The sequence below is a fragment of the Euprymna scolopes genome, chromosome 43, assembly GCF_053919585.1.
Source record: "Euprymna scolopes isolate OS-2025 chromosome 43, ASM5391958v1, whole genome shotgun sequence".
Taxonomy (NCBI): Eukaryota; Metazoa; Mollusca; class Cephalopoda; order Sepiida; family Sepiolidae; genus Euprymna; species Euprymna scolopes.
Genome location: NC_136524.1, coordinates 10537624 through 10553420, shown reverse-complemented (window position 1 = coordinate 10553420; position 15797 = coordinate 10537624). Strand labels below are relative to the sequence as shown.

Below are 15797 nucleotides of genomic sequence, written 5' to 3'. Positions count from 1 at the left end.
AAAAATAAAACTACTTGATCACTTAATGTGATTTTTGGAATATGATATTTTCATTTTATCATGAGCATGTACATCAGATTTTTCCTTATTTTCATTTTTTAATGGACATGAACCATATGTTATATATAGATGTATATATCTCTAAAGAGAATTTTTTCTGAAAATTTTGATTAAAATAAAATGCTACTAAAATGGTATTTTAACAGCTTAGAATTTCTAAAAGAGAAAAAATTCCTAAATGCAACAGAAAATTTTAGTTTTCAACCTGCTTAGCCAAATAAAGTCATGAAAATTAGGATTTTAAAATCATTTGCAGATCATGTACATTAAAAAAGAAAAACATATAGGCCTGAGCAAAAAAAAAAGAAGTATATAAGCATGTGCAAACTTACTCTTCCAACGAAATCACCTACACCAGGATTTATAAAAGGTGCAAATTTTCTGTATACATGCCCAACTCTAGAGCAGGGGGCATCCACCATTATACCCCCACATTGCCAAATCTACAAGGAACGAAAAGTATTGATTTCATAATCATGTAAAAATCATATCAAAATACAAAGAAATCACAAGCAAAAATGATTAAATTAGTAAGAGTAAGATTGTTCAATTTAAGAATATATTTTTATAGTTAAGTTTTATATGTTTATATATTTTTATAGTTAGGTAAGTTTTATGTTTATATATTTTTATAGTTAGGTAAGTTTTATATGTTTATATATTTGTATGTACATGGTTCACTTTTAAACTAATTAACTCATCATAGTGATGTTTGAAACACAGCTGCTTGGCATAAAATATGGAATATATTCAGTTTAATTTAGTATTATGCAAATGGGGTGGAAGCTGTTCATGAAAATTCTGATTTTTATGAAAGTTTAACAAAATATACCCCAACTTTTAGAGTATTTTAAAAGGTTTTGAGGAGGCATAATATAGGCACACCTCTGATTTGAAAATTCAAATATTTCAGATTTGCCTTAAATTTGATCCATAATCATTAGACAGCAATTAAGAATTAAGCAAGATTTGCTGAAGTTCAATTTCTTCTCAAGACCCCCCCCCCCCTCCAGCTTAAGTTTTAGTATCATTATATTTTAATTTTGATCTTTGTAAGGGGATATAAAAGTGGTATAAATCTGTTGTGTTTATAGGATTAATTTTACTAGTCCGGGAATGAGTATTCTTCTAGTTTAATTTATTCTCATTTTATTAATGTATCAGTGCTTCTATTTTAAAAAACAAAAATGAAGACAACATCCAGCTGTACTGAATAGGCTATTTTTTATTTTTATTTTTTATTAAACAGAGGATAATGTATACAGCAAAAAAAAACAAACAAAAAAAAAATAACAGCATAGGTCATTAAGCTATTTTTAAAAATTTAATTTTTATTAAACATAGGCCATTAAGCTATTTATTTTTTTTTATTAAACTAGCAATACACATGAAAAAAATTGAAATAGCTTAAAATATTTCAATATTAGTATCTATAGAAAGAGCTTGATCAGCTTAGAAAGAATCTTTTAATTTTTTTAAAAACCAATTAAAATTAAGGAAGTTGTGATTATTTTTGTGCCTCACATGTTGGATATTTTTCAATCTTTAAGACCATATGCGTTTTGTCACATTTTTTACACTACTTTTTTGGTAAAAATACTATATCTTTGTTAAAACACAAGATTAAGCAATGAAATTTACCATATAAGTGTATTTTTGTGCTAGGAATTAGAATATGTTACTGAAAATCTCCAAAAATTAATGATTTCCAAATAATCTGCAGTAAATGCACATAAATATGCTGCAATTTCTTAAAAATGCCATGTATCCATTAAAAGAAAAGAAGTTAAAGAACTCAAAGCTGAATTGTGATGCATTATATGTACAAATAACTGAAATCGAAATCTAGGACTGTTTAAAAATAAATATATTGCAATATTTCTTTGGCGTTATTATAGATTAATACTTTTCATTAACCCCCCACCCCAACTGACCACCTCTCCAAAATATGCGATTTTACCTTTGTAGACAATTACGTGTGAATTCCTTAAAAAAAAAACTTTCATGAAAGATAAGTATTATTTTAGAATTTTAAGTAAAATGATTCCCCATTTTGAGCCATTCTAGCATTTTAGGACAGTTAACCATCTTTTTGTTTCTATTGGAGATAAATCCTGTATGCCCCTGCTTTTTTTTTTTTTTTTTTCTAAAGCCAATTATGTGTGGTTTTAAGAGCGTCTTTGTGCAATTATGAGAGGGTGGGAAGGTTACCACTCTGACTTTGGGTTAATGATAGAGCTAAGAAAAATTGTGTGAATATACCCTGAAGACTTGATAGAAACAAAACAAAAACAATTTTAGAATTTAGATTGAGGGTTAGTTTAACATAAATTTAATGTAAAATTATTCACCATTTCGAGACCATCGTAGCGTTTTAGGACAGTTGACTAATTTATATTTTTTATGAGTGATAAACGGTGCACTGTTCTTTAAGGAAGGATTTTTTTTTTTAGACACTTATATGTAGCTAACCAAGGAACTTTGTTTGGTGAGGAGCTTGCCACTTAGCGTTATTGTTAGGGTTAAAAAAAGTTTTAAGAGGAGGAAGCTTGCCACTCGTACCTAGGGTGTTTTTTAAGGCATTTGACTCCCATATTTATGGTTAGTGGGTCATAATTATTGGCTTTTGAAAATGTTATGCCTTAAATTTTGGACATCAAATTACTTTTAAATATGAAATTTATTTTTGTTTGTCGTAATTCTTAAAGGGTGTGAAACTTAACAAGAATTACGACAAACAGACAAAAATAAATTTCATGTAAAACAAGTGACGTCACTAACAGAAAACGTGACGTTTGGAAAACTTATTATTTTTGCCCACTTATTTAAATATCAAAAAACATTGTTTGTTAAAGCTAACAAATCGTTCACAAATTTTTGATAAATTTGGTTTTTATTTCTTGTCCGAGTGACACATTATTTTGTTAAGTTTTCCAGTTTTAGATGTTTTATTTTTTATTTCTCTACCTGGACTTCGGGTCAAGATCACAGTGTAGTATTCTGATGCTACACTTCGCCTTTTCTGTCCTCTGTCAGTGAAGGAGAAATCATTCATGACGGAGACAATTTTTATGTTTGTTTCTATCCAGATTAACCCTTTTGGGGAAGCTGGATTTTCCTCACATTAAAAATTGACCTTGTGTCTAACTGTCCTCGTGGGGAGGCAAGTAAATAGGAACTTAACTAGAAACTGAGCACCTCCTACAAATATTTAAATATTGATTTTGCATTTTTTTTTATATATATATGATTGGGTAGATTACTGTCCATTCGATTATAATCCGCTGAAAAAAAAAAAAAAAGACGAAAAATATATTGGTATGTGTGGGGGGTGGGAGTACTGCTCACACATGTGAAGCAAAATCATATTTCACATTTTCGTTTTTTTTTAAACAAAACACTTTAATTTACCATTAAAAACTAAGGTAATGGATAAAAGTGCACACGTTACATATTTGTTTTTCAATTATATTTTTAAAATTTGACCAAAAGTAATGCCGGATTGCTTTAAAATGATATATTTTGATAACCGAATAGCTCTAGTTAAGCTAATTATGTTTTGATAATATGAGCTCCAATTTAATGTAAGAACATTTTTTTTAGATTCATATTTTCATTCTTTTTAATTCGTTCTGGAATAAAAAACAAAACAAAAAAAAGTTTGTTAACAGTAAAGTAATATCAGCGATATTAAAACTGCTACTGCTTCCACAGATCGTTTTTAGATACTTTTTAAAAATAGAATGATTTTTTCCAGGTATCATGATTTTAAATTGCTCGGTACCACAAAATGAAGCCATTTACATTTTTATTTTTAATGAATAAATGTAATAAAAAGATTGATTTATTTAAAAGTAGGTGTCTGAAGAATTTTTTTTCAAAATTTACCAAACTCGTCATTTTGAACACAACAAAAAAATGAACTATCAAAAGAATTTCAGACAACCGAATCTATTAAAAGTGATAACACTTCTAGTTAATTTCAAAATTCCATGACGAAATTCTTAAGAGAAATGTGGTACCACTGTTTACAAATCAGGGGAGGGAGTCATCACAAAATCTTATTTATTAATTTATTTGAAAATATATTCATTTTCGAACAAAACGGTAGTATTTTGAGGACTTAAGATGCTTTGGTTTTTAAAATATGATGATTTTAGCAGAACCTCCTTAAAATCCATAATTATCCAAAGTGTTTTTATCGTCTGTGTGTATTGCTATATTAAACATAAGCCAGTAAGCTACTTTTTTTTTTTTATCAAACATAGACCATTAAGCTAGTTTTATTTATTTTTTATTAAACATAGGCTCTCTTAAATAGTGTTTACAAAAAATAACTGATTTTTTTTTTTTTTTGCCACAATATTATACACTGACCTTAAAGGAAAGTTCATACTGCTCTCCTCCCCATATATCCAGACCAGGATCATAGCCACCAAGTTCCCAGAACCATTTTCGGTCAATGGCAAACAACCCGCCTGCCATGACTGGACTCCTGAAGTAAAGAACAAAAATACTTATTAAAATATTTTTTTTAATAAATAAAATGAATGCTTTATTTATTTTTTTTTGTAATAATTTATATCATTTTAAAAATAGAATTTTTCTTACAAATTTCTTCAATTTTGGAACAATTCATTTTGAAATCGCTAAAATCTAAATTTCTGCTACCCAACAACACCAGATAGTCTTTTTTGCATTTTTCAATTAAATAATGTTTTTTTTTTTCAAATGATTGTGGGAGGTGCTAATTAGCGATGGCTTTCCGGTTTCATTTGTACTCTGGAATTAGCACAAGAATTTTATATCTTTGTTTTTACAAATCTGAAACATTTATGTATTGCCATCAATGGCAAATAGATATAGCCAAAGAAACACGGGGAAAAAATAATACAAATTGTAATAAAATTAAATGTTATTCACATTCTTATTATTATTATGAGAAAAGCTTAAAGAAAAATATAATAGAAACATGTAGACTTTATGGAAAAGAATTTATCAAAATAAATGATTTTCTTTAGATTTTAGCATAAAATAGTTTCAAGAGAAAAACAATATAGGGTGCTTATGTTTATTGGTGCTCAATTAAAATATGGAAGTTTAAAATAACAGGAAAAAAAACTTTGAATATACGTATCAGTGAAAAGTGTACATCAAAAAAAATATGGAAAAAATCAGTGAGTAGAATTTTCATAAAAAATGAACTTAATTTATCATTTGGTATCAACAAACTATGAACGACAAGCCATCATGTCATTTTAGAAGGAGATAATCATCTATATGCTGCCTTAACATGAATAGTAAATTAATTTTATTTTTAATGAAAATCCTACTTGTTTATTTGCAGAAACTTTTGTTGTACACAGATACTTTTGACTGATATCTTAAAGTTTATCCTCTCATTTTATTTTGAACTGCAATATTGAGCCAATAAAAGTTTAGGACTACAAAAATTATAGTCATAGGAAATGTAATGCAAAATTTTGTGTTTCAATCTTCTACACCGATATATATTCAAATAAAAGTGGTAAATGAAAAGGATTTAAGCAAATGTTTATTTCAAATTTCAATACAATTAAAATGAAATTAACATACGTATAGATATACATTACATGATAATACTGTTATATTGAAGTGGTTAAATATTAAAAGTGGCTGCCAAAGCTTAGAAATTAGTTTTGCCTGACTTTGCAAAAGGATGGTGGGGGAAAATAATCCAATATATTCATTTGTTATTTAAATTTTGTGGATTTCTTAAAAAAAATTTTTTTTTGCAAATATTAATTTTTTTCTGATATTTATAAATTAGTTCACTGTGAAAATTATCTACCATATAAAAGACAATTTCATCAACAATATTCTATATTGTTATATATGCCATTATTATGTTTAATATGTGGGGTAATATTTCAATTTTATTTTCAATGAACACCATTTGCTTTTATTATTTGTTCTTTACAAAACAGAACATACTCCCCTTAACACTACCATCAATTCTAAGTCTGGGTAGTAACTCCCCTTCTCTTTCCCTAAACAAAAATCCTCTGATCAAAACGAAAAAGAAGGTGTAGTTGTCATTTGGACTTAAAGTTACTGGTAAGATTAAGGAAGTTTTTTAGGCTGCCCTAAAAAAACTTCAAGGAAAGAATAGTGGCCATATGGACTTCAGGTTGATGGTTTGGGCTAAGGAAGAATGTTTAAAAGTTTAAAGAAAAACGCATGCCCAACAGATAGAAAAAAAAAGAAGAAAAGCGCACCCGACAGACACAAAAAAACATGCACCCTAAAAAAAAAACCCAAAAAAAACGGGCACGTTACAGCCAGAAAAAAGAAAACACGCACCCGACAGACACAAAAAAAAACAAAAAAAACGCGCAGCTGACAGACAGGAAAAAAAAAATGCACAGCCGACAGACAGAAAAAAAACAAACAAAAAAAACATGCACCCGGAAGACAAAAAAAAAAAAAAAAAAACGCACCTGGCAGACAGAAAAAAAAAAAAAATGCGCACCTGGCAGAAAAAAGAAAACCAAAAAAAAAACGCACACCCAGCAGACAGAAAAAAAACGCACACCCGGCAAACAGAAAAAAAAACGCACAGCTGGCAGACAGAAAAAAAAAACCGCGCACCCGGCAGACAGAAAAAAAAAAACGCTCACTTGGCAGACAGAAAAGAAAATGCACACCTGGCAGACAGAAAAAAAAACGCACACCCGGCAGACAGGAAAAAAAATGTACACCTGGCAGACAGAAAAAAAAAAAAAAAAACGCACACCCGGCAGACAGAAAAAACACAAAAAAACGCACACCCGGCAGACAGAAAAAAAAACATGCACCCGACAGACATAAAAAAATAACCCACACATGACAGACCGCCCCTCCCCCCCTCCGCACATGACAGACAGAAAGAAAAGAAACCCGCACCCGACAGACAGAAAAAAGAAACCCACACCTGACAGACAGAAAAATAAAACATGTACCCGATGGACAGAAAAAACGCACACCAGACAGACAGACAGAAAAAAGCGTGCCCAACAGATATTAAAAAAAAAACAAAAAAAACGCGTACCCGACAGGTAGAAAAATAATGCGTGCTTGACAGAATGTGCTTGAGAAAAATGCGCAAGATAGAAAAATAAATAGATAAAAATACTTTGATAAAAATTTTTTAAAAACCTGTAATAAAAAAACCAATACAACTTATAAAAAGAAAAGCAAAGATAAAGGAAACAAGTAATAATTTCTTACTTGAATGGTTCAGCAGGATGTTGGAGATCACTTTTAAGCAAAGGTAATCTCTTGTAGAACATTTCCCAATCAAAAGCCCCTCGGGCCCCTTCATCTTGTGCACGGTATGCAAATGTTTCATAATCAATAACATCTATAAATGGACAAACCACCGTTTTCCAATTCTCAGCAATTGGTTCTACAATGAAAGAAAAAATAAATTACTTTAGTTGATTTAATGGAGAATTGACTAAAAAAAATACTCCAGACCTTTTTTTCTTTTAATAAAACCTAATTACTGACAATTGGGTAACTCTGCCCTATAAAAATATTTACACGAGTCCTATTGGCCATTAATTTTTTTTATAATACTTTGTACATTCTATATATACCGGGTGTCTAAAAAGTCACTTTTACCATTAATGATTATTTTTTTTCTCTATTTCAGATATTTTACAGATAATATTTTGGAAATTAATTATGAATAAGTATAGCATTGAACAGCGTACACAGGTTGTGAAATTGTTTTACCAAAATCAGAGGTCAATTGTTTTGACTCAAAAAGTTTAGGGCAGCATTTTCATGTAAGAGATAGCCCGAGTCACAACACAATTTGAAACATTGTGCTCTGATTTGAAGACCAAGGAGCTGTACTTGATCTTTCGCAAGCTGGCAAACCACAAAACATCTTTACAAATGAAAATAGGGAAAGCGTGCGAGAGAGCACGGAGTAGCATCCTGAAACATTGATTCGACGATGTTCCACACAACTTGGGATATTTCAAAGCTCACTACACAACATTCTGCACAAAAACTCTTTCCTTACAAAGTGCAGCTTGTTCCACACTTGAAGCCTGAAGATTTTCAAACAAGGGTTCAATATGCAGTTCAAATGCAAGAACTTGTCTGGAATGATCACAATTTTCTGCAAAAGTTGATTATAGCAGATGTAACCCATTTTTGTTTGAATGGATTCGTTAACAAAATTACAGAGTTTGGGGCTCTGAAAATCCAAGGGCAGTTCACCAAATGCAGTTGCATCCCATAAAGTGCACTGTATGGTGTGCAGTAACGGAGGAGAAGATTATTGAACCTTATTTTTTTTTAAGATGAAGACGTAAATGCTGCCACTTTTACTGGAGAGAGATACTGGAATATGATTACAGACTTCATGCGGCCACAAATTCAAAATAGGGCTGGATTATGGTTCCAACAAGATGGGGCAACTGCACATATAGTGAGAGACACCATGGAGCTTCTCAGGCAATCCTTTGTCAGCAACATTATCTCTCGCTATGGCAATGTCAAATAGCCATCATGTTCCCCAGATTTGACTAGTCCTGACTTTTTCTTGTGGGGATACCTTAAAGAAAGAGTATGTTAACAAACCCCAAACCCTGCAAAAATTGAAGGAAAACATCAGGAACGAAATAAGGGAGTTAGATTGCAATCCAGAGATTCTGCAATCTGTCATTAATAATGTTTTGGAAAGATCACAAATATGCATAGCTGAAAATGGGCAACATTTAAAAGACATTATTTTTCATAAAGATTGTTTGAATTTTGCATTTTTAAAAAAATTTCCCATGATTGTGTTAAAATTACAGAAAGATATCAAAAATAAAAAAATAAAGAATCTATTAAAAAAAAGTTACTGTGTGCCAAATTGTAAAATGTTATGCATATGACATACTATTTGGTTATATAAAGCCTTTTTTATAAGGTATACTATATTGTTTTAGGAAAAGTTTTAGGATAACATACTATGCTGCTATATAAAGCCATTTTATGATGGCATGCCATGTGGTTTTATAAAGCCTTTTTCTCTTAATTTTCTTATCACTTTGTTTTGCTGGGGATGGTTGATTCTACTGGATGCCAAACATTCTCTCATTAATTTAGTTACTCCAACCGAGAGATCTTTTTAAGATTCTAACCGTGCCTTTAAGTGCAATTGTTTACATTTCTCTTGCACTTGGTTCACCGGGTATATTTGCCAGATAGTTTTTGAAATTCTGTTTCATTAGCCCGGTCTCTCCTATAATTACTGGAATGATGGAGATTTTCTTAAGATTCCAATTTCTTTTCATGTCGAACATAAGTTCTTGGTATTTTGTTATTTTCTCCCTTTCAGATCTGTTAAGGTCAGCATCATTTTGGATGCTTACTTCTCCCTCTTGTCCTCATATCACAATGTCAGGCTTAATAGCCTTATTTTCTAGGTATGTAGCTGTAGAAATTTCGTAGTCATAGTGGATGGTGTATAACTTATTTCCAACTGTTCTTTCTGGTAAACATGTTCTCAAGATTTGCTATTACATTGGATATTCAGCTTTTAACAGATTTTTCAGTGGAGATATTTACCCACTATATCATGTCACATTGTATAATAGCCGTCCCCCAACAGGATTTTACAACTGAATGTCAGGTGGCTCACACTCTCTACTTCTGTGTGGCAGAACCTGTACTTGTTGTCATTGCTGAGACCACTCATCTTTTTAAAAGCATTGGTCATCAAGCCCGGATCTCATTCTCTCCTGATCATAGCGAAGAGATCCTTTTTCCAGCCGGTCTACAGAACCGTCTTTATCTATAAATTCCTGTGATAGTTCATCCAGGAAATATGTGGTTCTAAAAAGTGTTTTTATGATGGCATACTATGCAGTTGTATAAAGCCTTTTTTTTATAAGAGTATACTATTTAGTTTTATAAAGCTTTTTTTATAATGGCAAAAAATGTGAGAACATTTTTTGCTGGACAGCCATAAACAGCAAAGAAATAATCTTACTTTCTTTTGTTTAAAAATCTGACTTATATGAACATAGCTCTGTGTGTTTTAATTATATAAGTCATGATCATATTCAAAAGTGCTCAATAGATATGCATAGCTTTTATAAGTAAATCTATATAATCAGTTTGATGTTTATGATTTTATGTATACCAGTTATACCAGTTATGTTTATGATTTTATATGATTATGATGTTTATGATTTTATGTATACCAGTTATACCAGTTATGTTTATGATTTTATATGATTATGATGTTTATGATTTTATGTATACCAGTTATGTTTATGATTTTATATGATTATGTTTATGATTTTATGTATACCAGTTATACCAGTTATGTTTATGATTTTATATGATTATGATGTTTATGATTTTATGTATACCAGTTATACCAGTTATGTTTATGATTTTATATGATTATGATGTTTATGATTTTATGTATACCAGTTATACCAGTTATGTTTATGATTTTATATGATTATGATGTTTATGATTTTATGTATACCAGTTATGTTTATGATTTTATATGATTATGTTTATGATTTTATGTATACCAGTTATACCAGTTATGTTTATGATTTTATATGATTATGATGTTTATGATTTTATGTATACCAGTTATACCAGTTATGTTTATGATTTTATATGATTATGATGTTTATGATTTTATGTATACCAGTTATGTTTATGATGTTTATGATTTTATGTATACCAGTTATGTTTATGATGTTTATGATTTTATTTATACCAGTTATGTTTATGATGTTTATGATTTTATGTATACCAGTTATGTTTATGATGTTTATGATTTTATATGATTATGATGTTCATGATTTTATCAGTTAGAGAAAAAGTAACGTAAATATATCCGAATCTCAAATAAAATTTCAACCCAATAAGTAAGCTTGAAAAGGTCCTATGTGGTTGAAATAAATTTACAAGATGTGGCTGCGTGTTTCTTTTCCTTTTCACTCCATTATTGCTTTGCATCAAACTCTTTCACTTAAGATATCCTCCTGAAATTCTCTAACCTTTACGCACTCAACATCCCTTATGTACTTGTAAAAAACTGTTCATGGAAATTCTTGTTTGAGGTAAGTTATTCAGAGGAATAAACACAATTTCTTACATCTTGACACCTCACCACAGCCACCTCCCAGAGGAAATCACATTCAACAAAGAAAGCTCATTAATCCTCTATGAAATAAAAACAGAACTATTGTTAATTATATTCCCCATATAAAAGACCATAAGAGTTCAGCAAATAGGTCCAAAAGTAAATTTGGGAAAATGTAAGTAGATCCTATTTCAAACTAGTTATGTATTTTTGTTGTCAGTTTCCAAACTTTCATGTACATCTACATTTACACATGTATGTTTGTAGATATAATCTCATTATAGGTATTATTATAATCTCATTATAGGTATTATTATAATACATGCGTTCTGCATAAGTCATCTGCAATCAAAACTGGTTTGTTGCAGCCAAGCATTTGCATGGATGTGAGTAGCCAATGGCAAAACATTGTTGGCATTAGCATATATATATATATATATATATATATATATATATATATATATATATATATATATATATATATATACACACACATACACACTAGCTGGAAGATCCAATGTTGTCCAGTGTTGAATGAGAATCAATGAATATTCCACACTTTCAATACTTTTACTATCATCGAAATCAGTGAAATTGCCCATTTTTCAATCAAATAGCTTGATTGCCTGCTCTAGTTAAAGACTCTCCCTCCTCCAGTGCAGTGTGCTTGGGAGGAAGCTTCACATGGCTCCCTGCAATGACTTAGTCCACAATACATTAAAGTCTACATTGCACTGTAGAGAATTTACTGTTGATGCAATAAAATTATTTGTAATAAAATTATTTGTTATATACAATTATTTGTTATATATAATTATTTGTTATATACAATTATTTGTTATATATAATTATTTGTTATATATAATTATTTGTTATATATAATTATTTGTTATATACAATTATTTGTTATATATAATTATTTGTTATATATAATTATTTGTTATATACAATTATTTGTTATATACAATTATTTGTTATATACAATTATTTGTTATATACAATTATTTGTTATATATAATTATTTGTTATATATAATTATTTGTTATATACAATTATTTGTTATATATAATTATTTGTTATATATAATTATTTGTTATATATAATTATTTGTTATATATAATTATTTGTTATATACAATTATTTGTTATATACAATTATTTGTTATATACAATTATTTGTTATATACAATTATTTGTTATATATAATTATTTGTTATATATAATTATTTGTTATATATAATTATTTGTTATATATAATTATTTGTTATATATAATTATTTGTTATATATAATTATTTGTTATATATAATTATTTGTTATATATAATTATTTGTTATATATAATTATTTGTTATATATAATTATTTGTTATATATAATTATTTGTTATATATAATTATTTGTTATATATAATTATTTGTTATATATAATTATTTGTTATATATAATTATTTGTTATATATAATTATTTGTTATATACAATTATTTGTTATATACAATTATTTGTTATATATAATTATTTGTTATATATAATTATTTGTTATATATAATTATTTGTTATATATAATTATTTGTTATATATAATTATTTGTTATATATAATTATTTGTTATATATAATTATTTGTTATATATAATTATTTGTTATATATAATTATTTGTTATATATAATTATTTGTTATATATAATTATTTGTTATATACAATTATTTGTTATATACAATTATTTGTTATATATAATTATTTGTTATATATAATTATTTGTTATATATAATTATTTGTTATATATAATTATTTGTTATATATAATTATTTGTTATATATAATTATTTGTTATATATAATTATTTGTTATATATAATTATTTGTTATATATAATTATTTGTTATATATAATTATTTGTTATATATAATTATTTGTTATATATAATTATTTGTTATATATAATTATTTGTTATATACAATTATTTGTTATATACAATTATTTGTTATATATAATTATTTGTTATATATAATTATTTGTTATATATAATTATTTGTTATATATAATTATTTGTTATATATAATTATTTGTTATATATAATTATTTGTTATATATAATTATTTGTTATATATAATTATTTGTTATATATAATGGCTTAAATTAAAGTTTAAAATGCAAGTCAAATATCATGATTTAATTGCTCTCTAAACAAACATTAATTTCAAACACACCTGTCTTATCCAAGAAATTACTGTTGATTTTATATGTTGGCTCTTCTGCTTGTACAATGATAAATCTTCTCAAATGCATTTGTGTTAGAAGGCTGTATAAAGGTATCAACTTTGATCCAAATAGAACTGCTCCTTCTTTAATCAGATTTTTTTGTTTATTGATTTCCGATACTAATTGAAGATATTCAGAAATAAAATCTAAGAACACTCTCAGACACAGAAAAGCAATGCAAGATGAGAAAGAGAAATGAAAAAAAGCTAAAGAAAACTAAAGAAATGGTTGAAAGAATGATAAAGTTTCTTACCAAGCAATGGCGGTAACCAATTAACGTTGGATTCAACATGAGAATCTAAAAATATGAGGACCTGGCCCGTGGCTGCTTTTGCTCCAAGTAAACGCGTCCGAATTAAACCTTCTCTTTGTTTTGCACGGATTACTTTGACATTTGTGAACTGTTGGGCCACATATTTGTCTAAAGGCTCTTTGCAATGTTCTGGAAAAATAAATAAGAGTTTATTTTTAATGCAATAAAATTATTAAAGAGAGAGAGAGTCAAAAGTAAAGGTAAAAGAGAAAGTGGAGCAGAAAGTGGGAAAGAGAAAGAGAAGAAAAGAAGATGAAGAGAGAGATAAAAAAAGAGAGAAAACGAAGATGAAGACAGAGAGGGAGAGAGAAAGAGAAAAGGAAGATGGAGAGAGAGAGAGAGAAAAGGAAGATGTATAGAGAGAGAGAGAGAGAGAGAGAGAGAGAGAGAGAGAAAAGGAAGATGGAGAGAGAGAGAGAGAGAGAGAGAGAGAAAAGGAAGATGGAGAGAGAGAGAGAGAGAGAGAGAGAGAGAAAAGGAAGATGGAGAGAGAGAGAGAAAAGGAAGATGGAGAGAGAGAGAGAAAAAGAAGATGGAGAGAGAGAGAGAAAAGGAAGATGGAGAGAGAGAGAGAAAAGGAAGATGGAGAGAGAGAGAGAAAAGGAAGATGGAGAGAGAGAGAGAGAGAAAAGGAAGATGGAGAGAGAGAGAGAAAAGGAAGATGGAGAGAGAGAGAGAGAAAAGGAAGATGGAGAGAGAGAGAGAGAGAGAAAAGGAAGATGGAGAGAGAGAGAGAGAAAAGGAAGATGGAGAGAGAGAGAGAGAAAAGGAAGATGGAGAGAGAGAGAGAGAAAAGGAAGATGGAGAGAGAGAGAGAGAAAAGGAAGATGGAGAGAGAGAGAGAAAAGGAAGATAGAGAGAGAGAAAAGGAAGATGGAGAGAGAGAGAGAAAAGGAAGATGGAGAGAGAGAAAAGGAAGATGGAGAGAGAGAAAAGGAAGATGGAGAGAGAGAAAAGGAAGATGGAGAGAGAGAAAAGGAAGATGGAGAGAGAGAAAAGGAAGATGGAGAGAGAGAAAAGGAAGATGGAGAGAGAGAAAAGGAAGATGGAGAGAGAGAAAAGGAAGATGGAGAGAGAGAAAAGGAAGATGGAGAGAGAGAAAAGGAAGATGGAGAGAGAGAGAGAGCGAGAGAAAAGGAAGATGGAGAGAGCGAGAGACAAGGAAGATGGAGAGAGAGAGAGAGACAAGGAAGATGGAGAGAGAGAGAGAGAGACAAGGAAGATGGAGAGAGAGAGAGAGAGACAAGGAAGATGGAGAGAGAGAGAGAGAGACAAGGAAGATGGAGAGAGAGAGAGAGAGACAAGGAAGATGGAGAGAGAGAGAGAGAGACAAGGAAGATGGAGAGAGAGAGAGAGAGACAAGGAAGATGGAGAGAGAGAGAGAGAGACAAGGAAGATGGAGAGAGAGAGAGAGACAAGGAAGATGGAGAGAGAGAGAGAGACAAGGATGATGGAGAGAGAGAGAGAGAGACAAGGATGATGGAGAGAGAGAGAGAGAGACAAGGATGATGGAGAGAGAGAGAGAGAGACAAGGAAGATGGAGAGAGAGAGAGAGACAAGGAAGATGGAGAGAGAGAGAGAGAGACAAGGAAGATGGAGAGAGAGAGAGAGACAAGGAAGATGGAGAGAGAGAGAGAGAGAGACAAGGAAGATGGAGAGAGAGAGAGAGACAAGGAAGATGGAGAGAGAGAGAGAGAAAAGGAAGATGGAGAGAGAGAGAGAGAAAAGGAAGATGAGAGAGAGAGAGAGAAAAGGAAGATGGAGAGAGAGAGAGAGAAAAGGAAGATGGAGAGAGAGAGAGAAAAGGAAGATGGAGAGAGAGAGAAAAGGAAGATGGAGAGAGAGAGAAAAGGAAGATGGAGAGAGAGAGAAAAGGAAGATGGAGAGAGAGAGAAAAGGAAGATGGAGAGAGAGAGAAAAGGAAGATGGAGAGAGAGAGAAAAGGAAGATGGAGAGAGAGAGAAAAGGAAGATGGAGAGAGAGAGAAAAGGAAGATGGAGAGAGAGAGAGAAAAGGAAGATGGAGAGAGAGAGAG

General features: G+C 30.0%; 1 protein-coding gene across 6 annotated transcripts in view; it reads right to left on the bottom strand.

The window, feature by feature from the left end:
• The window catches only part of LOC145268179 (polypeptide N-acetylgalactosaminyltransferase 10-like), a gene marked incomplete at its 3' end in the record, with an annotated part of 187057 nt that overhangs the window by 17917 nt on the left and 153343 nt on the right, over positions 1–15797 (bottom strand). For all 6 annotated transcript variants that reach the window (XM_080123396.1, XM_080123398.1, XM_080123397.1 and 3 more), the window contains 4 exon segments: positions 393–503; positions 4438–4555; positions 7309–7486; positions 13703–13891. In XM_080123396.1, the coding sequence (XP_079979522.1) occupies positions 393–503; positions 4438–4555; positions 7309–7486; positions 13703–13891 (596 nt within the window).